Source organism: Ascidiella aspersa, chromosome 5 (genome assembly GCF_963924565.1).
Source record: "Ascidiella aspersa chromosome 5, kaAscAspe10.2, whole genome shotgun sequence".
In the NCBI taxonomy this organism is placed as follows: Eukaryota; Metazoa; Chordata; class Ascidiacea; order Phlebobranchia; family Ascidiidae; genus Ascidiella; species Ascidiella aspersa.
This window is the reverse complement of record NC_139451.1, coordinates 2831910-2857956: the sequence shown is the minus strand read 5'-3', so window position 1 is coordinate 2857956 and position 26047 is coordinate 2831910. Positions and strand designations below refer to the sequence as shown.

At 37.1% G+C, this 26047-nt stretch overlaps 1 protein-coding gene across 1 annotated transcript; it reads left to right on the top strand.

The window, feature by feature from the left end:
• The first annotated feature begins 1021 nt into the window (after positions 1-1021).
• On the top strand, positions 1022-25844 carry LOC146141488 (sushi, von Willebrand factor type A, EGF and pentraxin domain-containing protein 1-like). The gene is made up of 19 exons (XM_083390143.1): positions 1022-1079; positions 2338-2532; positions 7007-7195; positions 8461-8649; positions 9108-9296; positions 10562-10750; positions 11208-11396; positions 12650-12838; positions 13296-13484; positions 14738-14926; positions 15384-15572; positions 16838-17026; positions 17484-17672; positions 18695-18889; positions 20397-20582; positions 22277-22453; positions 23097-23285; positions 24437-24613; positions 25612-25844. The coding sequence occupies exons 1-19, from the start codon at positions 1022-1024 to the stop codon at positions 25842-25844; spliced, it is 3489 nt and encodes a 1162-aa protein (XP_083246269.1).
• Positions 25845-26047: the final 203 nt, after the last annotated feature.

Genomic DNA, 26047 nt, shown 5'->3' with positions numbered 1-26047 from the left:
TTACGTTAAAACAACCTGTTTGTCAACAAGGCGTACATTGGACAACTAATTGCCAAGCTTTTTGCGTATACGACTTTTCACCTAATAAAATAAAAAAGTTTGAAGCCAACACCTGGGCTGCAAAGTCGGTTAAAATCAACCCAAGCCCAAATCCAAAATGTGCGATTTCGTCGAGTCCCGAGTCTGACTCCGGCTCTACGTTCAATATGTAACCCGTTTACGTAACTAAAATAAGGTCGGTATTCAGTATACCACTCATAGGGAGGTCGTTTTATATGGTAATTTATCCACCTTCAATAAATGGATGGAAATTATTCCACCTTTGCTATTTCACTTTCACAATATCCTGTTTACTGTCTTATCAGTTTCGAAATTTGGTACTGCACATGCGCATGTCGGACTCGGTATGTTTTACGTGGTCCTACTCAAACCCCAGTCTGACTCCAGTAAAATAAACCGACGCCGTCAAATCCCGAGTTAGACATAGACTTCGCAAACACAGCCAGCGAATGTCAAATTCCTTATGTTAAATTTATTTTGCCGTAAAAAGCAAACAAATAGCCATTAGTTCTGGCTTTAATGCAGTTATCTAAATTGGCAAAACTTTTTAAACGAATACGTGAAATTAGGCACACGAGAAATCGCTTACTGCTTGAAATAATTTGTCTACTAATCAAACGGAAATTGCACTTCATAGAGTTTATGGGTTACGCGGCGCACCATGCTTTAGTATGGATATTGCGTACCTATGTGATCTGAACGAATTTTATTAAAACGACCGAAAGCATAGTTAAAGCGGAAAAAGTTGGCGACAAGCGCAAGCCTTTTTGTATCTAAAAAATTAAAAGTTGGGAAAAAGTAATTGTTTTTCGGGGGCATGGCCTGATGCCCCCACACCATGGATCCAAACCCTTATCCGCATTCCCGGTTTTCTTTTCTCTATTTCTCTGATTTTATTCTCGGATTCTTGCAGGAGGTTTGCTGTAATTCCAACAGCATCATCATAGGGTATATTTAAAAAATGGTAAACCTTACGGCGTATGTGCTGATTGTGCTTTCACTAGCTTACCAGGCAGCAGGTAAGTGTTATTGATCGTTGTAAATTGAAAATACTCTATCTTGTACCAAATAATGCAATTTTTACAGAATCCTAAAGGTTGGTTCGCACGAGACGCTTTGTGCGTTAGCGGAAAACGTCAACGCATTGTATGTGAGCTGGTTGACGCTAACAGTCGACGCAAACCGCGTCTACTGTGCACCAACCTCGAACCTATAAGGACTTTTAATAACCTACATAATTCAACGTGATATTGCTTAAATTGGTATTATGGGATTATAATGCTTTAAATTCGACGAGAATATTCTTCTATTCGGATTTGCTCCAACAAAATAACTGTTAAATGATAAACAAAGCGACAAGCCATCTCAACTGCGAAACAGATAATGTTTCTTTCTAATTTGATAGGTATTTTGTCATTCCTGTTAATTCTACTTTCGCTTATTAAAACCCGCGCATCAAAATTCCAGTGAAAAAATAAAAAAGTAGGCCTAGGGCCTACAAATTATCCTCATTTTAGGATTGCGAACACTGTGGGTACATAAAGTTGTAAGGTGCGACCACTAGCGGAACTTATTACATAAAAATCACGAAATAAAATTACAAAACAAATTGCGGGGCATCAAAAACAAGTTCAAGGGTACCTTATGCTAAATAAACTTAACTCCTGCGATCCCGCGGCATTTTGCACGGTGCGACACCTGGCGGAAGATTTATTTGTCGCTAGATAGCAGCAGAGTCGTACGGGGTGACCTTGCTTAGTCGGGGATGTGACCGCCCAATGCTTGATTAAAACTATCATCGCTACTCTTTACAATTTGATCAAATTTTCTATAATTCAATACCTACACTACCCTTAATGTAAAAAATGTCAAGATAAAAAACAATATAATTGGCAGCGGGCCAAAAGGGAGTATACAGACGCTAACAAGCTAATCGCGTCTTTGACAATACATTGTTTGGCGCACCATCAATTTGGTACGTAGAAAGTAACGCCAAGAAGAACTTCAAATACCGCAACGCACATTATTTGGGTTAGCATTTGGATGGGTCAAGCAATTAATAATATTTGACCCAACCACCCCCAAACGCTAACCGACATCCTTAACCCAAATAATGTGCGTATGCGGTACTTTTGCGTTACTTTCTACTTTCTACGTACCAAATAGGAAGACCCCCATTGTTTTATTTTAAATTCCATTGGAATATTTGAACAATTTAGGTTTATACAAATCTATTTTTGTTTATATGTTCCTCAGCTTATCTCATATTTTTCACAGCCCAATGCACGGCTCAACCTGGTGTGACTGATGGAACTCTTGAGCCCGCTTTACCGGGCGATGGAAGTGGTCATGTGGATGGAACTATTGTAACAGTAACTTGCAGCGCTGGCTTTGCCATTGCAACTGCAAGTGCTACAGCAACTTGTGATGGTACCGATGGTAGTTGGACACCGGCAGATTTGACATGCACAGGTACGAAACATATTATTAAATTATGTAACACAGTACAGACCTATAACAAATGGAGAGGCTATTTTCTCGGCTCGCCCGTTTATCGAATTTCGAAACTTGCACTACTGTAACCGGTTACCAGAATTACAATGCGATTTATTGCTAAAGCCGTTTACAGTACGGTAGTGCAATTTTCGAAATCTGATAACTAGATAAATCGTATTGGAATTCGACAGATCTGGTTACTGTAACGAATTACGAAGACACCATGAGCCTAAATATTTTCCTTGCAAATTCCTAACGTTTTAAGCTTTAAAAACAGTGTAAAAAGTTATTTTTTGCGAATAAAAGCTTATTGCAGATAATTGCAATATTTTTTTGTAAATTTTTTTTAATTAATCTATTACGACGCGAGGTTTTTCATATAAAGCAAGTATTTTTCCATAACACAAAACATACAATGCTAAACACAAAAACTTTGAGCTAAAATATATCTTCAAATTGGGACAAAGAAATTTGTTAAACAAAAGATTGGAGTTGAGGCATGCGGTTTGAATTGCAAGTCTCATTAAACTAATTTGCCTCGGCAATCAACCTCGCTATTGCTTCAATAAGTTTTTGCTGTTGTCTGATTACAATTCCACACAGTTTGTGTTGGCTATTGTGGGCAAACCGGCTAATGCCGGCAAGCACAACCACTCGTGTGTTGGCTATTATGGGCAAACCGGCTAATCCCGGCAAGCTGATCCTGAGAACTGGACATTTTATTTTTGTAAGCAATCCTTTTTATACACAAAACTTAGAAGAGAAATTTTCTGTGCGAGAAAAAGATTATGACGCAGCAATGACACGGCAATTGTTACATTATCTAATAGTAATTTCGTCACACGGGTGTTGGCTTATCGCCTTTCTCTCTCAACTTATCTCCTACAAGGAAGTTAGAATCTGTCCATATTAGTACACGAAAAGCGGCTTCTAACTGTAAACACAATTTCAATCATTGTTTTGAGATGCGGCTAATGTGCCAATTCTCAAAGCGGCGATTTTTAAGGTCACACATTTTGGTACAATATAAGGAAGGATATGCGTCACGATATAACATTTATCATGTGTGAAACAGCCGAATGCTTTGTTCTCAGAATGACAGCGAGTGTTTGGTAAAAGGCGTAAAAAAAGTGACAAATCATAAAATATTTGATAAATATACAACAGGATGTTTTTGGTAAGGATGCGTTATGACAATTTTGATAATTAGACAAGAAATAATAAAGGGGCGCATGTTTTTGTTATTCGTTAATTACTTAAAACGATTAATTAAACATCTAAAAATGGCCACTGCCACCACAGATACTCGGCCGCTAAATTTTTGGCCAGGGTGCATATAAAGCCCTGGCTGTTTGTTTCCTTGTTTGTGTTGTTATGTTTTTTTGTTTGTGGAATGCTCGTGGAGCGTTGGTCGCGAATTGTCCGATCATTGAACGCGTTTGCGCGATTGTTTTTTATGCTTCAATTCATGCTTCTTCGACATTTGTTTCATTGTTCTTGTGTGCCAGGTGGCACGCTTCTTTTGTGTTGCAACGATGATCTTGACGTCAGCATTTGCTGATTGCTTGAAACATCGTTTGCTTGCTGTTCGAACTCAATGTTCGCATCTTGACGTCAGCATTCGCTGATTGTTTGAAACATCGTTTGCTTGCTGTTCGAACTCAATGTTCGCCATGACAGAGCAGTGCTGTTTCGCTTTTGCCGTCGAAATTTGTGAAGCATCTGGGGAAAACCCCGTTCGGTGTTCTTTTGAAAACCGATCCGCGCCTTGCGTTTGATCTCTGCAGCGCCCAACGCTTGTTTGTGTTTGTTTCTGAAAATTAAAATAATTTTCGGCAGATATGTTGTCCAAATATTGGGGAGTACACTGTGGCAATTTAGGCCATTCAAACACACACTTACACTTTGATTGCGAATATATTCTTTAGTCTTTATATATATCAATTTTTCTTTTTGGTTTTTTCATTATTGAATTTTTTTTATATATATATAGGCGCTTTAGGTTACATTTCAAATTCACACAAATTGCAATTCATTACAATACATAATTACTCACATTACACATCTCTTTGCGATTCAATACAAAATTAAATTCTATTGATTTTTAACATTGAGCAACATTTCCTTAAAAATTTGCATATTTTAGTTTGCACAATTCGTTCAATGTAAGTTTTAAAATAACGACGCATCACAAGAAAATACGCTTTGAAGTTGCTGCTTATTCACTATTGCTTTCAACAAAAGGCAGGAAATGGGGTGTCCCTAAAGTTGTGATTTGAAAGCTAATGTTTCACGTGTGGATAAATCATTATGCTTTTTGATACGAGGTATTTAAACTCGTGTGTAAACGCGGCTGGGTGATGAGAGAAAAACAGACAAAAACCCAAAACGTACCAATTGTTTAAAAGAATTCGGAAATTTAACACAAAATTATTTCGTGCGCAACAAAATTAAGTCGTGATTCACAAGTTTAACGCTTTGATTTCAAACTATTGAGCTCCAAGCACATAAATTAAGCTCTTTTAAAATTTATCAAAAGATCGTGCGGTCGACGTTTAAGCTTAGACTTCATAGATATAGACTATACATAATTTGCGAAATGCGATACATAATGGTTTGATAAACAGTCGCATAAAAACAATTTACAGACCTTTCAGTCGATATTTTTACTTATTATATATATATATATATTAAAAGTATAATAGATTTTCACCTGATAAACTAGGCAGAATCGCAGTTATAGTGAAATTCATAATTCCGTTTCGTTTTCCATGATTCCAAACGGTGGTGATGTCTTTATCGGCAACGCTTGTTTATATTTAGTGTTCCGTAATCCAAGCAAATGCTTTGCTGACGATATGGAGCGTCTTTCGATGTATCTTTCGACGAGATCAATTCTTCCAACAGCTAGCTTCTTGCAGGTTTCAAACATAATAGTTTTTAGGCGGTCGCTTGTAGGTGGTTCGTTCGTCACTCGGAGGGCATCAATTTGAGGCATGCGGTTTGAATTGCAAGTCTCATTAAACTAATTTGCCTCGGCAATCAACCTCGCTATTGCTTCAATAAGTTTTTGCTGTTGTCTGATTACAATTCCACACAGTTTGTGTTGGCTATTGTGGGCAAACCGGCTAATGCCGGCAAGCACAACCACTCGTGTGTTGGCTATTATGGGCAAACCGGCTAATCCCGGCAAGCTGATCCTGAGAACTGGACATTTTATTTTTGTAAGCAATCCTTTTTATACACAAAACTTAGAAGAGAAATTTTCTGTGCGAGAAAAAGATTATGACGCAGCAATGACACGGCAATTGTTACATTATCTAATAGTAATTTCGTCACACGGGTGTTGGCTTATCGCCTTTCTCTCTCAACTTATCTCCTACAAGGAAGTTAGAATCTGTCCATATTAGTACACGAAAAGCGGCTTCTAACTGTAAACACAATTTCAATCATTGTTTTGAGATGCGGCTAATGTGCCAATTCTCAAAGCGGCGATTTTTAAGGTCACACATTTTGGTACAATATAAGGAAGGATATGCGTCACGATATAACATTTATCATGTGTGAAACAGCCGAATGCTTTGTTCTCAGAATGACAGCGAGTGTTTGGTAAAAGGCGTAAAAAAAGTGACAAATCATAAAATATTTGATAAATATACAACAGGATGTTTTTGGTAAGGATGCGTTATGACAATTTTGATAATTAGACAAGAAACAATAAAGGGGCGCATGTTTTTGTTATTCGTTAATTACTTAAAACGATTAATTAAACATCTAAAAATGGCCACTGCCACCACAGAGTGAAGCGCAAAACACTCCAGTTACTTAGAACCATGACCTAGTGTGTAATTGTAATTACAATTTAGCAGGATTAGGCTAATTTGTGCACTTTTTGTCCATACATAGCTCCAATAAAACTAGTTTGGGCACTTTATTGGTCTTACGTAGTTCCAATAAAACTAATTTTGGCACTTTTTGTTTTGAGACGTTGCTTAGATAAAACTAATTTTGGCACTTTTTGTCCGAACCTAGCTTGGATAAAACCATTTTTTGTTCCATATGAGCTTGGATAAAACTAATTTGGGCAATTTTTGTTCCGTATGCATGTCGCAGATCATCAACTAATATAGACATTTTTTAACTTGCGTAGCTCCAATCTAAACTCGCCACTCGCGTATGAACAATTTTAGACACAAATGTTCAAACTGTAAACAAACCTAGTCATAAGTTCTTATGTTACTGCAACCTAGATTTTTTTGGTCTGGTCTTGCTTAATTAATCAATTTTGGTGATTTTAAGGCTAAAGTCCAAGAAAATGTTACTTTGTTTATGTCTTTTAGACACAAAGGAAAGGGTATAATACAAATCTCCCAAATTTAAGTGAAACTATTTTTTGTATATAGGTTTAAACAAAAGATTGAAATTAATTTCCTGTTTGTTTTCACCCAAGCTTTCACCTGCGACGCGGCACCAACTGTAACCAACTCGGGAACAGTTACCCCCACTGGTTCTCCTGGCTACACGGGCAACACAGTGGTAACTGCGGCATGTGCTAGTGGATTTGCGTCAACTGATGGTGCCAACACTGCTAAATGTACTGCACTTAACACGTGGACACTGGGATCGTTGACTTGCACAGGTAACTCGTTTCTGTTTGTTCTACTTCTCACAAAATCATAAATATTAAATCTTTTGCTGTAATACACAAAAACCTTCGGAAAGGCTTGCAATAAAAATGTCAGCCTGAGAATGTCGACTCTAATCAACTAATATAGACATTTTTTAACCCTGCGTAGCTCCAATCTAAACCAAATCTAAAACTCTTGCAATTACAATTAAACTAAATTAATGCAATTGAACCGTGGTCAGTTCTACTTTTTTTGACTAAAACTGTTTTGTCGCGGCCCAAAAGTACCCTTTTCATAGCTATTAAGGGCCCACTACATAAAACAACTACGAAACAGTGGCAGATTTAGGATATTTGGTTGTAAAGTGAAATATGACACATCGTCTCTATGGCCAAAACGCTTTAAAACATAATGTAAAACATAGTATAAAACAAAAAATATATAAAGGCAAAGCGCGAAAATTTTTCGTTTGCATACAGTTTAAGTTGGCAAAAAATATAATTTGACAGGCACTCAGGGCCACATTTGGCACATGGGTCTGAACCACGCTGAGACAATATTAAAATTCTAAGCAACATGTATTTTTAAAACAAAGTGCAATGAATGTACGGCTATCATGCGGCCCAAAACTAAATTATCACTAAGCTATTCAAAAGTAACTTGTGGCCCACTAAAAGTGGCTCTGCGACCCACATTTGGGCGGCGGCCCACAGCTTGCTGATCAATGCTGAAGCGCATTAAGGAATGTTACTTTGGCTATTTACCAGGTAAAGGAAATTGCGAACCTAGCACATGGCATTACATGTTAGTCGCTCGCCGAATAACGCTGATTGACACTTAGTTATTAGGCAAAGCTTGTTGTGAGACGCAAAATAATTGTCTGCCCGAAAAAAACGCTGACACGCACTAAATAGCTACATTTAAAAGTAAGCACTATAAATGTGTCCTCGCAGCGATGGGCCTTATCTAAGCTCGCTACTAACGTATGTTTAATTTTAGGTGCAAATGTTCAAACTGTAAGCAAACCTAATCCATGGTCATAAGTTCTTTTAACGTCACTACAAACTAGATTTTTTTTGGTCTGGTCTTACTTAATGAATCACTTTAGGCGAGCGCATTTGAAGGCTCAAGTTCCAAAAAATGTTACTTTGTTTGTGCCTTTTAGACACAAAGGGAAGGGCAAAATACAAATCTCCCAAATTTAACTGAAACTATTTTTTTGCATTTAGGTTTGAAGAAAAGATTGAAATTAATTTGCTATTTATTTTCATCCAAGCTTTCACCTGCGACGCGGCACCAACTGTAACCAACTCGGGAACAGTTACCCCCACTGGTTCTCCTGGCTACACGGGCAACACAGTGGTAACTGCGGCATGTGCTAGTGGATTTGTGTCAACTGATGGTGCCAACACTGCTGAATGTACTGCACTTAACACGTGGACACCGGAATCGTTGACTTGCACAGGTAACATTTTTCTGTTTTTCTACTTCTCACAAAATCATAAATATTAAATCTTTTGCTGTAATTACACAAAAACCTTCGGAAAGGCTTACAATAAAAATGTCAGCCTGAGAATGTCGACTCTAATCAACTAATATAGACATTTTTTAACCCTGCGTAGCTCCAATCTAAACTCGCCACTCGTGTATGAACAATTTTAGTCGAAAATGTTCAAACTGTAAACAAACCTAGTCATAAGTTCTTACGTTACTGCAACCTAGATTTTTTTGGTCTGGTCTTGTTTAATTAATCAATTTTGGTGATTTTAAGGCTAAAGTCCAAGAAAATGTTACTTTGTTTATGTCTTTTAGACACAAAGGAAAGGGCAAAATACAAATCTCCCAAATTTAACTGAAACTATTTTTTTGCATTTAGGTTTGAAGAAAAGATTGAAATTAATTTGCTATTTATTTTCATCCAAGCTTTCACCTGCGACGCGGCACCAACTGTAACCAACTCGGGAACAGTTACCCCCACTGGTTCTCCTGGCTACACGGGCAACACAGTGGTAACTGCGGCATGTGCTAGTGGATTTGTGTCAACTGATGGTGCCAACACTGCTGAATGTACTGCACTTAACACGTGGACCCCGGAATCGTTGGATTGCACAGGTAACTCGTTTCTGTTTGTTCTACTTCTCACAAAATCATAAATATTAAATCTTTTGCTGTAATACACAAAAACCTTCGGAAAGGCTTGCAATAAAAATGTCAGCCTGAGAATGTCGACTCTAATCAACTAATATAGACATTTTTTAACCCTGCGTAGCTCCAATCTAAACCAAATCTAAAACTCTTGCAATTACAATTAAACTAAATTAATGCAATTGAACCGTGGTCAGTTCTACTTTTTTTGACTAAAACTGTTTTGTCGCGGCCCAAAAGTACCCTTTTCATAGCTATTAAGGGCCCACTACATAAAACAACTACGAAACAGTGGCAGATTTAGGATATTTGGTTGTAAAGTGAAATATGACACATCGTCTCTATGGCCAAAACGCTTTAAAACATAATGTAAAACATAGTATAAAACAAAAAATATATAAAGGCAAAGCGCGAAAATTTTTCGTTTGCATACAGTTTAAGTTGGCAAAAAATATAATTTGACAGGCACTCAGGGCCACATTTGGCACATGGGTCTGAACCACGCTGAGACAATATTAAAATTCTAAGCAACATGTATTTTTAAAACAAAGTGCAATGAATGTACGGCTATCATGCGGCCCAAAACTAAATTATCACTAAGCTATTCAAAAGTAACTTGTGGCCCACTAAAAGTGGCTCTGCGACCCACATTTGGGCGGCGGCCCACAGCTTGCTGATCAATGCTGAAGCGCATTAAGGAATGTTACTTTGGCTATTTACCAGGTAAAGGAAATTGCGAACCTAGCACATGGCATTACATGTTAGTCGCTCGCCGAATAACGCTGATTGACACTTAGTTATTAGGCAAAGCTTGTTGTGAGACGCAAAATAATTGTCTGCCCGAAAAAAACGCTGACACGCACTAAATAGCTACATTTAAAAGTAAGCACTATAAATGTGTCCTCGCAGCGATGGGCCTTATCTAAGCTCGCTACTAACGTATGTTTAATTTTAGGTGCAAATGTTCAAACTGTAAGCAAACCTAATCCATGGTCATAAGTTCTTCTAACGTCACTACAAACTAGATTTTTTTTGGTCTGGTCTTACTTAATGAATCACTTTAGGCGAGCGCATTTGAAGGCTCAAGTTCCAAAAAATGTTACTTTGTTTGTGCCTTTTAGACACAAAGGGAAGGGCAAAATACAAATCTCCCAAATTTAACTGAAACTATTTTTTTGCATTTAGGTTTGAAGAAAAGATTGAAATTAATTTGCTATTTATTTTCATCCAAGCTTTCACCTGCGACGCGGCACCAACTGTAACCAACTCGGGAACAGTTACCCCCACTGGTTCTCCTGGCTACACGGGCAACACAGTGGTAACTGCGGCATGTGCTAGTGGATTTGTGTCAACTGATGGTGCCAACACTGCTGAATGTACTGCACTTAACACGTGGACACCGGAATCGTTGACTTGCACAGGTAACATTTTTCTGTTTTTCTACTTCTCACAAAATCATAAATATTAAATCTTTTGCTGTAATACACAAAAACCTTCGGAAAGGCTTACAATAAAAATGTCAGCCTGAGAATGTCGACTCTAATCAACTAATATAGACATTTTTTAACCCTGCGTAGCTCCAATCTAAACTCGCCACTCGTGTATGAACAATTTTAGTCGAAAATGTTCAAACTGTAAACAAACCTAGTCATAAGTTCTTACGTTACTGCAACCTAGATTTTTTTGGTCTGGTCTTGTTTAATTAATCAATTTTGGTGATTTTAAGGCTAAAGTCCAAGAAAATGTTACTTTGTTTATGTCTTTTAGACACAAAGGAAAGGGCAAAATACAAATCTCCCAAATTTAACTGAAACTATTTTTTTGCATTTAGGTTTGAAGAAAAGATTGAAATTAATTTGCTATTTATTTTCATCCAAGCTTTCACCTGCGACGCGGCACCAACTGTAACCAACTCGGGAACAGTTACCCCCACTGGTTCTCCTGGCTACACGGGCAACACAGTGGTAACTGCGGCATGTGCTAGTGGATTTGTGTCAACTGATGGTGCCAACACTGCTGAATGTACTGCACTTAACACGTGGACCCCGGAATCGTTGGATTGCACAGGTAACTCGTTTCTGTTTGTTCTACTTCTCACAAAATCATAAATATTAAATCTTTTGCTGTAATACACAAAAACCTTCGGAAAGGCTTGCAATAAAAATGTCAGCCTGAGAATGTCGACTCTAATCAACTAATATAGACATTTTTTAACCCTGCGTAGCTCCAATCTAAACCAAATCTAAAACTCTTGCAATTACAATTAAACTAAATTAATGCAATTGAACCGTGGTCAGTTCTACTTTTTTTGACTAAAACTGTTTTGTCGCGGCCCAAAAGTACCCTTTTCATAGCTATTAAGGGCCCACTACATAAAACAACTACGAAACAGTGGCAGATTTAGGATATTTGGTTGTAAAGTGAAATATGACACATCGTCTCTATGGCCAAAACGCTTTAAAACATAGTATAAAACAAAAAATATATAAAGGCAAAGCGCGAAAATTTTTCGTTTGCATACAGTTTAAGTTGGCAAAAAATATAATTTGACAGGCACTCAGGGCCACATTTGGCACATGGGTCTGAACCACGCTGAGACAATATTAAAATTCTAAGCAACATGTATTTTTAAAACAAAGTGCAATGAATGTACGGCTATCATGCGGCCCAAAACTAAATTATCACTAAGCTATTCAAAAGTAACTTGTGGCCCACTAAAAGTGGCTCTGCGACCCACATTTGGGCGGCGGCCCACAGCTTGCTGATCAATGCTGAAGCGCATTAAGGAATGTTACTTTGGCTATTTACCAGGTAAAGGAAATTGCGAACCTAGCACATGGCATTACATGTTAGTCGCTCGCCGAATAACGCTGATTGACACTTAGTTATTAGGCAAAGCTTGTTGTGAGACGCAAAATAATTGTCTGCCCGAAAAAAACGCTGACACGCACTAAATAGCTACATTTAAAAGTAAGCACTATAAATGTGTCCTCGCAGCGATGGGCCTTATCTAAGCTCGCTACTAACGTATGTTTAATTTTAGGTGCAAATGTTCAAACTGTAAGCAAACCTAATCCATGGTCATAAGTTCTTCTAACGTCACTACAAACTAGATTTTTTTTGGTCTGGTCTTACTTAATGAATCACTTTAGGCGAGCGCATTTGAAGGCTCAAGTTCCAAAAAATGTTACTTTGTTTGTGCCTTTTAGACACAAAGGGAAGGGCAAAATACAAATCTCCCAAATTTAACTGAAACTATTTTTTTGCATTTAGGTTTGAAGAAAAGATTGAAATTAATTTGCTATTTATTTTCATCCAAGCTTTCACCTGCGACGCGGCACCAACTGTAACCAACTCGGGAACAGTTACCCCCACTGGTTCTCCTGGCTACACGGGCAACACAGTGGTAACTGCGGCATGTGCTAGTGGATTTGTGTCAACTGATGGTGCCAACACTGCTGAATGTACTGCACTTAACACGTGGACACCGGAATCGTTGACTTGCACAGGTAACATTTTTCTGTTTTTCTACTTCTCACAAAATCATAAATATTAAATCTTTTGCTGTAATACACAAAAACCTTCGGAAAGGCTTACAATAAAAATGTCAGCCTGAGAATGTCGACTCTAATCAACTAATATAGACATTTTTTAACCCTGCGTAGCTCCAATCTAAACTCGCCACTCGTGTATGAACAATTTTAGTCGAAAATGTTCAAACTGTAAACAAACCTAGTCATAAGTTCTTACGTTACTGCAACCTAGATTTTTTTGGTCTGGTCTTGTTTAATTAATCAATTTTGGTGATTTTAAGGCTAAAGTCCAAGAAAATGTTACTTTGTTTATGTCTTTTAGACACAAAGGAAAGGGCAAAATACAAATCTCCCAAATTTAACTGAAACTATTTTTTTGCATTTAGGTTTGAAGAAAAGATTGAAATTAATTTGCTATTTATTTTCATCCAAGCTTTCACCTGCGACGCGGCACCAACTGTAACCAACTCGGGAACAGTTACCCCCACTGGTTCTCCTGGCTACACGGGCAACACAGTGGTAACTGCGGCATGTGCTAGTGGATTTGTGTCAACTGATGGTGCCAACACTGCTGAATGTACTGCACTTAACACGTGGACCCCGGAATCGTTGGATTGCACAGGTAACTCGTTTCTGTTTGTTCTACTTCTCACAAAATCATAAATATTAAATCTTTTGCTGTAATACACAAAAACCTTCGGAAAGGCTTGCAATAAAAATGTCAGCCTGAGAATGTCGACTCTAATCAACTAATATAGACATTTTTTAACCCTGCGTAGCTCCAATCTAAACCAAATCTAAAACTCTTGCAATTACAATTAAACTAAATTAATGCAATTGAACCGTGGTCAGTTCTACTTTTTTTGACTAAAACTGTTTTGTCGCGGCCCAAAAGTACCCTTTTCATAGCTATTAAGGGCCCACTACATAAAACAACTACGAAACAGTGGCAGATTTAGGATATTTGGTTGTAAAGTGAAATATGACACATCGTCTCTATGGCCAAAACGCTTTAAAACATAGTATAAAACAAAAAATATATAAAGGCAAAGCGCGAAAATTTTTCGTTTGCATACAGTTTAAGTTGGCAAAAAATATAATTTGACAGGCACTCAGGGCCACATTTGGCACATGGGTCTGAACCACGCTGAGACAATATTAAAATTCTAAGCAACATGTATTTTTAAAACAAAGTGCAATGAATGTACGGCTATCATGCGGCCCAAAACTAAATTATCACTAAGCTATTCAAAAGTAACTTGTGGCCCACTAAAAGTGGCTCTGCGACCCACATTTGGGCGGCGGCCCACAGCTTGCTGATCAATGCTGAAGCGCATTAAGGAATGTTACTTTGGCTATTTACCAGGTAAAGGAAATTGCGAACCTAGCACATGGCATTACATGTTAGTCGCTCGCCGAATAACGCTGATTGACACTTAGTTATTAGGCAAAGCTTGTTGTGAGACGCAAAATAATTGTCTGCCCGAAAAAAACGCTGACACGCACTAAATAGCTACATTTAAAAGTAAGCACTATAAATGTGTCCTCGCAGCGATGGGCCTTATCTAAGCTCGCTACTAACGTATGTTTAATTTTAGGTGCAAATGTTCAAACTGTAAGCAAACCTAATCCATGGTCATAAGTTCTTCTAACGTCACTACAAACTAGATTTTTTTTGGTCTGGTCTTACTTAATGAATCACTTTAGGCGAGCGCATTTGAAGGCTCAAGTTCCAAAAAATGTTACTTTGTTTGTGCCTTTTAGACACAAAGGGAAGGGCAAAATACAAATCTCCCAAATTTAACTGAAACTATTTTTTTGCATTTAGGTTTGAAGAAAAGATTGAAATTAATTTGCTATTTATTTTCATCCAAGCTTTCACCTGCGACGCGGCACCAACTGTAACCAACTCGGGAACAGTTACCCCCACTGGTTCTCCTGGCTACACGGGCAACACAGTGGTAACTGCGGCATGTGCTAGTGGATTTGTGTCAACTGATGGTGCCAACACTGCTGAATGTACTGCACTTAACACGTGGACACCGGAATCGTTGACTTGCACAGGTAACATTTTTCTGTTTTTCTACTTCTCACAAAATCATAAATATTAAATCTTTTGCTGTAATACACAAAAACCTTCGGAAAGGCTTACAATAAAAATGTCAGCCTGAGAATGTCGACTCTAATCAACTAATATAGACATTTTTTAACCCTGCGTAGCTCCAATCTAAACTCGCCACTCGTGTATGAACAATTTTAGTCGAAAATGTTCAAACTGTAAACAAACCTAGTCATAAGTTCTTACGTTACTGCAACCTAGATTTTTTTGGTCTGGTCTTGTTTAATTAATCAATTTTGGTGATTTTAAGGCTAAAGTCCAAGAAAATGTTACTTTGTTTATGTCTTTTAGACACAAAGGAAAGGGCAAAATACAAATCTCCCAAATTTAACTGAAACTATTTTTTTGCATTTAGGTTTGAAGAAAAGATTGAAATTAATTTGCTATTTATTTTCATCCAAGCTTTCACCTGCGACGCGGCACCAACTGTAACCAACTCGGGAACAGTTACCCCCACTGGTTCTCCTGGCTACACGGGCAACACAGTGGTAACTGCGGCATGTGCTAGTGGATTTGTGTCAACTGATGGTGCCAACACTGCTGAATGTACTGCACTTAACACGTGGACCCCGGAATCGTTGGATTGCACAGGTAACTCGTTTCTGTTTGTTCTACTTCTCACAAAATCATAAATATTAAATCTTTTGCTGTAATACACAAAAACCTTCGGAAAGGCTTGCAATAAAAATGTCAGCCTGAGAATGTCGACTCTAATCAACTAATATAGACATTTTTTAACCCTGCGTAGCTCCAATCTAAACCAAATCTAAAACTCTTGCAATTACAATTAAACTAAATTAATGCAATTGAACCGTGGTCAGTTCTACTTTTTTTGACTAAAACTGTTTTGTCGCGGCCCAAAAGTACCCTTTTCATAGCTATTAAGGGCCCACTACATAAAACAACTACGAAACAGTGGCAGATTTAGGATATTTGGTTGTAAAGTGAAATATGACACATCGTCTCTATGGCCAAAACGCTTTAAAACATAATGTAAAACATAGTATAAAACAAAAAATATATAAAGGCAAAGCGCGAAAATTTTTCGTTTGCATACAGTTTAAGTTGGCAAAAAATATAATTTGACAGGCACTCAGGGCCACATTTGGCACATGGGTCTGAACCACGCTGAGACAATATTAAAATTCTAAGCAACATGTATTTTTAAAACAAAGTGCAATGAATGTACGGCTATCATGCGGCCCAAAACTAAATTATCACTAAGCTATTCAAAAGTAACTTGTGGCCCACTAAAAGTGGCTCTGCGACCCACATTTGGGCGGCGGCCCACAGCTTGCTGATCAATGCTGAAGCGCATTAAGGAATGTTACTTTGGCTATTTACCAGGTAAAGGAAATTGCGAACCTAGCACATGGCATTACATGTTAGTCGCTCGCCGAATAACGCTGATTGACACTTAGTTATTAGGCAAAGCTTGTTGTGAGACGCAAAATAATTGTCTGCCCGAAAAAAACGCTGACACGCACTAAATAGCTACATTTAAAAGTAAGCACTATAAATGTGTCCTCGCAGCGATGGGCCTTATCTAAGCTCGCTACTAACGTATGTTTAATTTTAGGTGCAAATGTTCAAACTGTAAGCAAACCTAATCCATGGTCATAAGTTCTTCTAACGTCACTACAAACTAGATTTTTTTTGGTCTGGTCTTACTTAATGAATCACTTTAGGCGAGCGCATTTGAAGGCTCAAGTTCCAAAAAATGTTACTTTGTTTGTGCCTTTTAGACACAAAGGGAAGGGCAAAATACAAATCTCCCAAATTTAACTGAAACTATTTTTTTGCATTTAGGTTTGAAGAAAAGATTGAAATTAATTTGCTATTTATTTTCATCCAAGCTTTCACCTGCGACGCGGCACCAACTGTAACCAACTCGGGAACAGTTACCCCCACTGGTTCTCCTGGCTACACGGGCAACACAGTGGTAACTGCGGCATGTGCTAGTGGATTTGTGTCAACTGATGGTGCCAACACTGCTGAATGTACTGCACTTAACACGTGGACACCGGAATCGTTGACTTGCACAGGTAACATTTTTCTGTTTTTCTACTTCTCACAAAATCATAAATATTAAATCTTTTGCTGTAATACACAAAAACCTTCGGAAAGGCTTACAATAAAAATGTCAGCCTGAGAATGTCGACTCTAATCAACTAATATAGACATTTTTTAACCCTGCGTAGCTCCAATCTAAACTCGCCACTCGTGTATGAACAATTTTAGTCGAAAATGTTCAAACTGTAAACAAACCTAGTCATAAGTTCTTACGTTACTGCAACCTAGATTTTTTTGGTCTGGTCTTGTTTAATTAATCAATTTTGGTGATTTTAAGGCTAAAGTCCAAGAAAATGTTACTTTGTTTATGTCTTTTAGACACAAAGGAAAGGGCAAAATACAAATCTCCCAAATTTAACTGAAACTATTTTTTTGCATTTAGGTTTGAAGAAAAGATTGAAATTAATTTGCTATTTATTTTCATCCAAGCTTTCACCTGCGACGCGGCACCAACTGTAACCAACTCGGGAACAGTTACCCCCACTGGTTCTCCTGGCTACACGGGCAACACAGTGGTAACTGCGGCATGTGCTAGTGGATTTGTGTCAACTGATGGTGCCAACACTGCTGAATGTACTGCACTTAACACGTGGACCCCGGAATCGTTGGATTGCACAGGTAACTCGTTTCTGTTTGTTCTACTTCTCACAAAATCATAAATATTAAATCTTTTGCTGTAATACACAAAAACCTTCGGAAAGGCTTGCAATAAAAATGTCAGCCTGAGAATGTCGACTCTAATCAACTAATATAGACATTTTTTAACCCTGCGTAGCTCCAATCTAAACCAAATCTAAAACTCTTGCAATTACAATTAAACTAAATTAATGCAATTGAACCGTGGTCAGTTCTACTTTTTTTGACTAAAACTGTTTTGTCGCGGCCCAAAAGTACCCTTTTCATAGCTATTAAGGGCCCACTACATAAAACAACTACGAAACAGTGGCAGATTTAGGATATTTGGTTGTAAAGTGAAATATGACACATCGTCTCTATGGCCAAAACGCTTTAAAACATAATGTAAAACATAGTATAAAACAAAAAATATATAAAGGCAAAGCGCGAAAATTTTTCGTTTGCATACAGTTTAAGTTGGCAAAAAATATAATTTGACAGGCGCTCAGGGCCACATTTGGCACATGGGTTTGAACCACGCTGAGACAATATTAAAATTCTAAGCCACATGTATTTTTAAAACAAAGTGCAATGAATGTACGGCTATCATGCGGCGAAAAAAAAACGCTGACACGCACCGAAAAAAACGCTGACACGCACTAAATAGCTACATTTAAAGTAAGCACTATAAATGTGTCCTCGCAGCGATGGGCCTTATCTAAGCTCGCTACTAACGTATGTTTAATTTTAGGTGCAAATGTTCAAACTGTAAGCAAACCTAATCCATAGTCATAAGTTCTTCTAACGTCACTACAAACTAGATTTTTTGGTTTGGTCTTACTTAATGAATCACTTTAGGCGAGCGCATTTGAAGGCTCAAGTTCCAAAAAATGTTACTTTGTTTGTGCCTTTTAGACACAAAGGGCAGGGCAAAATACAAATCTCCCAAATTTAACTGCAACTATTTTTTTGAATAAGGTTTGAAGAAAAGATTGAAATTAATTTGCTATTTATTTTCATCCAAGCTTTCCATTGTGACGCGGAACCAACTGTGACCAACTCGGGAACAGTTACTCCCTCTTTTCCTGGTGGTTCTGGCTACACGGGCAATGGCCAGGTAACAGCATCGTGTCCCACTGGATTTGCATCAACTGATGGTGCCAATACTGCTGAATGTACTGCAACTAACACGTGGACACCACCATCGTTGGATTGCACAGGTAACTCATTTCTGTTTGCTCTACTTCTCACAAAATCATAAATATTAAATAGTATGCTATAATACACAAAATACCTTCGAAAAGGCTAACTGATATCAGTCAGCCTGATAAGGACTAAGTTGCCAGCAATGCCAGGCAAGAAAAACAACTAAACTGGAGTGAGGTTAAAACCAACCTCCGGCACAACCATAACTCACCTTTGCTTGTTGCATCCTGTTTGAGATTCAAACTCACGACCTCGCCCAATTGTGACCGTCGCTCTACTAACTGAGCTACACAGGCTTAGAGGGGCAAGTCGAGAACCAACCACACTTAAATGCCTGCTGCATCCTGTTCGTAAAACTATCCTGTGATGAGGTTCGAACTCACAACCTCGGTCATAGTTCTACCAACTGATTCAATTAAAGTAATTTCTTTAAGCAACTCGTAGTGTTTTGACCAACTGTTATCTGCTTTTTATTTTGTATCACTGATTACTAGGGCGATTATTTTTTAACCTAAAAAATAAGAAATTTTGACCTAAAAAATTGAAATTTTGACCAATTTTAAACCTAAAAATGATTTATTTTGACAAATCTTTGACCTGATAAAATAAATTGATTTTGAAGTACTGCATTAGTGTATTGTCGTGGTAAATCACTGGTATTTGATATTTTACTGACTACCAATCGAACACAATAATCAGTTATTATTTCGGGTTAATGCAAAACTCATGAAAATACCTAATAATTGATATTTTTGTCATTTTAAAATATGAACAAATTAAAAAATGCCAATTAGAAAAATGTGGTGTAAACGGTTAAAATGCAACGTTAAAATAATTGCAGAAAATTAACAAAGACCTAGTTATCGAAAAAGGAAATGGGATAATTGCAAATCACAAGCAAATAAAGAAAGCAAATACTGTTCAATACATTTGTCCAAATCAGAGAGGCCTTGGTGGTTAATTCTGCCAGTGTATACCATGTATTGCTCTAATGAAGATATAATATAGTCAAACTGTTTTTGACTATAAATCTAAACTACATTTTTTTTGTAAATTTAAAACCACAAATTTCAAAAAATAAACGAGAATTTTAAAACGCCAACTACATTTTTTTTAATTTTGGAAACAATTTTTATTCGATTTCTGACTTGAAAATAATTTTGACAAATTTTTACCGAACTGGTAAATTTTGAAACTTTTTTTAACAAATCAAAAAATAATCGCCCTACTGATCACACACAAATTATAAATGCACATCATCGTGAACTTTAAGCAAATTGTTGGTTGTTTCTTGATCAAATAACTCTCTAAAAGTCGTATATAGTCTCCGAAGTCGTGTCCCTAAAATAATTGAATTTGTCAGTTAAAATTTTTGTTGTTTGTCAAAGGTTGCGAATTTAACAACAAAAAGTGTTTTGACAATGTTATATCACAAAAATGTTAAAAATGCCTCAGATATTTACATGCTTTAATGTATTTGATGGGCGTGCTTTATGTAATTCGATTTATGTTTGTTTTCAGCTGCATGCACCGCATTGCCTACTGTGGTCGAAGGAACACTTTCACATGCTATTCCTGCTAATGGAGGTTTTGCAGATGCTGCTACAGTCACAGTGACTTGTAATGTTGGGTTCGCCACAACTACTACAACAACCACTTGCGATGCTGCAAACAACCAATGGTCACCAGATACACTGACATGCACAGGTAAAACAAATTTTGGCTTTGAAATTTATTATAAAACAATTCACTTTGCTGAAACTGAATATAGAAGAACCAGCGTTGTAATGAATTAAAACAATGACTTGACTTAAGTAATTGTTTTTTAAACTTGACTGAAGACTTTAGTCAAAATTGACTTCTCTTGACTGAGGTCTTTTAGACAAATGACTTGACTTGGACTTAATTAGTTTTGTTAAATAACTTGATGTAAAACTCTTTGGTTTTATTTAATATTTAAAAAAAAGGGATATGGATCTCGATTTTGTACATAAACAGTTTTCTTGCCATATATTCAATTGTTTTAAAATTTTGCTTATAATCGTACATACCCATTGTAATATTTTAACGTTTCGTTTTATGTAAATGACTTGACTTGAAGATGACTTGCTCTCATAATGACTCGACTGAGACTTGAGTAATTTCATAACATCTTGTTTACAACACTGAGCAGAAAGAATAACTGATTTCACCAACTTTTGTTGTGAAAGAACACGCAATGTTTGATAAAACGAAACCTAGTTGAGGCCAGACCGTACCATAAGTAAAACATTTTTTTACCAAATACAATTTTTAATTCTAAATATTTTTAACAAATCCTGAACCCGCCTCTGTTGTTGTAATTTTTTCACGCACTGGGCCTTGTGGTCGCTATTAAAATATTTTACCATCTTTATTTACCATATACATACTTTTGGAATGTTTAAACGCAATTTACAATCGTTATTTACTTTAAACCACTTATATTTGTCAAGTTTGTTTTATAGGATCAATGTAGCCACCGACAACAATAAAACGCGACACATTCGCTTTAAGTTTGTTTTTTCAATCGAGCGAGAGAAATTTTGACTTTTAAACCTGTAAAAGTCACAGTTACAGGTTTCTTTCCTAAAAAGTTTCGTCCAAGAAAGTCTGAATGAATCTCTAGTACAGGTAACTTGTTGCTGAAATTTATTCTCTCTCTTTTGCTCGAGGCCAGTGGTCTCCAACCTATGGTTCGCGACCACATTTGGGGCCGCCTAAACCTACTAAGGTCGTCATCACTTATCAATTCCTGCAGTTTAGTGGTTTACTTGTGCTACCGGTTTAAACGAGCGCAAATAAGAATATTGAAAATGGTAATGAAGCTAAAAATAATCGTATTTCATGTGTTAAATTGAATTCCTCATTTCATTACACATGTGTAGTCACAATCCTCTGAAATTGTAGTCTATATCAGTGTTTCTTAATCAGGTGATTGGTTCACCCCAGGGTGAATAAAATTTTTGCAGGGGTGAATAAGGGTGAACCGTCATATTTTGGCAGCAGGGCGAATATCCTGGGTGTTCAATCTGTTTAGTGAACAGGTGATAATTTGTTTTTAGACTAGGGTGAATGAAATCTGGAGTTAGATGCTAGGGCTGAACAAAACTAAAAAAGTTTAAAAAGCACTGCTCTATAAAGCTTAAGCGTAATATTTAATCGCCCGTGTAAGTGTGATAAGCTAAAAAATACTTATCGGAAAACAAACTGGTGTCGCATGGAAATGCTGATTTCATTTTATACGCAATTTTGGGTCGATTAATAAAAAGTTGGGAGACCGCTGCTCTAGGCAAGAAGCAATAGGCATCCAACTACGTTTTTTTTTAGTTTTTTTGCTCACGATACTTTGAAGTGTAAAAAATACCTTCTGGTATGTTCAGCAATCGAATGTTCGGCAACAACATTAACCAACGGAGCTGGAACATCTGGAATTACAGCTTACAACGGACAACATACCTTCACATGCAACAGTGGATTTATGATATCTGGAACAGCCACTTTAACATGCAACGGAGCAGAATCCGACAACTGGTCTGCTGATGTACCGACATGTGTTCGTAAGTTTACAATATTTTAGTCTTTACGTTCATTACCGTTAATATCGCAAACTTATTTTGTTTCACATTTTTTTTAGGGGCGCGCAAATAGTATAGTATGGGTAAAAAAAATATGTATATATATATATATATATATATTTAATTCTAAAAGCCCGGTATAACTCTAAAGAGCAATACTTAATCTTAAAACTTATTAGGTTCTGCGGCCCACTATAATAAAATGTTGGACATCCCTGAAATAGACTATAGTGAGAGACGAACTCACGGTCTCCGGCTAAACTAGGACCGTTGCTCTACCAACTTAGCTACACAGGCCCAGGTAGGAGTAACTCGGGAAACAACCATACCCCAATGTCTCATGCATCTGTTAGTACAACTAGCCTGTAGTGAGGTTCGAACTCAAGACCTTTGTCATACCAGGACCGTCGCTCTACCAACTGGCCTACACAGGCTCAGAGGGATGCGAGTCGAGTAACAACCATAACAACGTTGCTTGCTACATCCTATTTGTAAAACTAGTGAAGTTGATAATAATTAACCACAAAAAGTATCTTAATAATCCTATATCAAGAAACTGTTAAAAATTGTTAGATTTTGTATTTAATGGAGGTGTTTTATGTAATGCAATATTTGTTTTTTACAGCCGCATGCACATCATTGCCTAACGTAGTGGAAGGCACCTTAGCACCCAATGCTCTTCCTGCTAATGGAGGTTTTGCAAACGGTGTTACAGTCACAGTGACCTGTAATGCTGGGTTTGCTATAGCTACTACAACATCAGATTGCACTGCATCAAGCAACACGTGGACTGTACCCACACTGACATGCACAGGTAAAACAATTCACTTTGCTGAAATTAAATATAGCAGAACAAGCGTTGTAATAAATTAAATTAATAACTTAACTTAAGAACTTAAGTCATTTTTTTTTAAATAACCTGGCCTTGACTGAAGACTCTAGACCAAAATGACTTTTCTTGACTGAGGTCTTTTAGACAAATGACTTGACTTGGACTTAACAAGTTTTGTTAACAAACTTGTGTTAAAACCACGTGGTTTATTTAATAATAATAATAATACGGTATGGTTAATAATATTGATTTTGTTCGTAAAACAATTGCCATATATTACACTTTTGTAATGCTTAGTTAAGTTATCACTCATAACCGTATTAATTTACTGTACAAGTTTTACTAGTTTAACGTTTTATTTTTATGCTAATCACTTTACTTGAGGATGACTTGGTCTCATAATGACTTGACTAGGACTTGTTTTTCTAATAACTGGACTGAAACTGAAGTTGTTTTTTCAAATGACTTGACTGGGACTTGAGTTGTTTCCTAACGACTTGTTTACAACACCGAGCAGAACCAATAACTGATTTCACCAAATTTGGACAAAAAGGATGTTTTTCTAATTTTCTAAAGGGAGGTTAGCATTGCGGGACCTGAAATTTATGTTGTGTAAAAACATGCAACGTTTGGAATAATAAAACCTGGCTTCCAAGTGCAAGACTATAAATAAAATATTTTAAATAATTATTTTGTCGAACTTTTAGTTTTTAAGTAAAAATATGATTGTTAGAGGTTGCTATCAATAGTAATTCGTGAAACTATGGCTAGTTTGTGCAAATTTTGGCTCGATTGCTTTTAGCTTGATGAAACAATTTCATGAAACACTTGACATTGACTTTCACATGATTGGCTTAGTAACGTCATATATGATAAAAATGCTCACGCCCCTAAATCAAAAATCATTTTGTTTTGGAGCACACTGGGTAAAGGTTTTAACAGTGTTTTAATGACTTAAGTAGACGACTTGACTTAAGTGCACTTAAATCACTGGTTTCAAATGACTTTACTGGAGACATTTTATAAAATGATGTTGAGAACGTTTGAAAGCATATTACCAACGTAATTTCACATATACGTATATTGAAAAAAAAAATAATGTTTTTTTGATTAGATTTTTCTGTTTTAAACAGTCGCCACTTGCGCCGCTCCGGCGACCCTTACCCAAGGAACTTTCCCAACCATCCCTCCTGGCGGCTACACCGGCACAGTGTCAATCACATGCAATGCTGGGTACGAGGCGGCATCTACTAACTCGTCACTTTGCACCGCGACAGACACCTGGAACCCAACCTCGTTGACATGCACTGGTATTGACATAACAGTTTACTAATTTATTAAGATACTACTTTCAAGTGTAGTCAGGTTACTAACACTGGTCAACAAATTTTTTTTCTAAACAAAATTGTGAATAATTCATCTTAGATGTACTTTTCGCGCTGATTTCTAATATATACCTTCAGTTTTTCTCTGGCACATCACAGTTTTAAAATATCGTAAAATTTTAGTACTCCAAAAAAACGCATTAAAAACAACGCACAGCTGTAATAAATAGCCATTTAGAACGTCTGACATAAAACTTTTTTATACACATAACTCAAGTCATCACCATATAACTTCTATGATAGAATTTTCGAATGTTCCCCCTTTTAAAATCCTTGGTGATGGGGTTTTATTGCTTAAAATGTCAATTTTTTGTCACTAACTGAACCCTGGGTTTTCTAGAAACAAAATAAACTAGGTGTTCAGAAAATGCACTTTGAGCGACATACATAACCCATCTATATATCCAAGTGCTCACGTTTTTTATTTAATAAATAAGCAATTTTGCACTGGCTAAATATCGCCTTGGAATTTTGAAAGTTAGGCGACACCCAATCACTATCCACTCCCCTATTTAAACGTGCAAATCTGTAAGTTTGAAACCCCAATCTGACAACTAGTAATAGCTTGTAGTGCTTAGTCTTAAAAATGAAGTTACGGTTACAAGTCAATAATCTGTATACGTGGAGTTATTTGAGATTTTACTTCAACATTAGTAAGCATATACGCTAATTCTCATTTAATATATCAAAGTTTCAATATAAATAAAACGTGTGATAAACCATAACAGCTCTCCCAGTAACAATGTTGGCGTTGGTCTATTTACTCAAGCAATTCACTTTTGGTAGTCTTAACTATAAAACATTACTGGTTTTATTATTTCCACAGCGTTAAGGCCAAACACGGGAGGGGACATTTGGCGAATCAATTCCAAACTTTTTTTTGTAATTAGGGTAATTTAGTTTCTTACTTGTTTTTACCCAAGCTTTCACCTGCGACGCGGCACCAACTGTAACCAACGGGGGATCAGTTACTCCCACTTTACCTGCTTCTTCTGGCTACACGGGCAACACAGTTGTAACTGCGGCATGTGCCAGTGGATTTGCGTCAACTGATGGTGCCAACACTGCTAAATGTACTGCATCTAACACGTGGACACCGGGATCGTTGACTTGCACAGGTAACTCGTTTCTGTTGGCTCTACTTCTCGCAAAATAAAAAATTGCCTTTAAAAAGGCTTACCGAAATAAGTTAGCCTGATCAGGATCTAATTGAAAGCCAAGTCAAGCTGCAGCCCGCGGGCGGCCCGTCTGAAATTTTTGTGAGGCCCGCTAGTCGTTTTCACTCCCAAGTAGTATTTTTAACGTTCAATATTAGCCTAATTAAAATGCACCAGTCAGCTTTTAGGGGCGCACAAATAG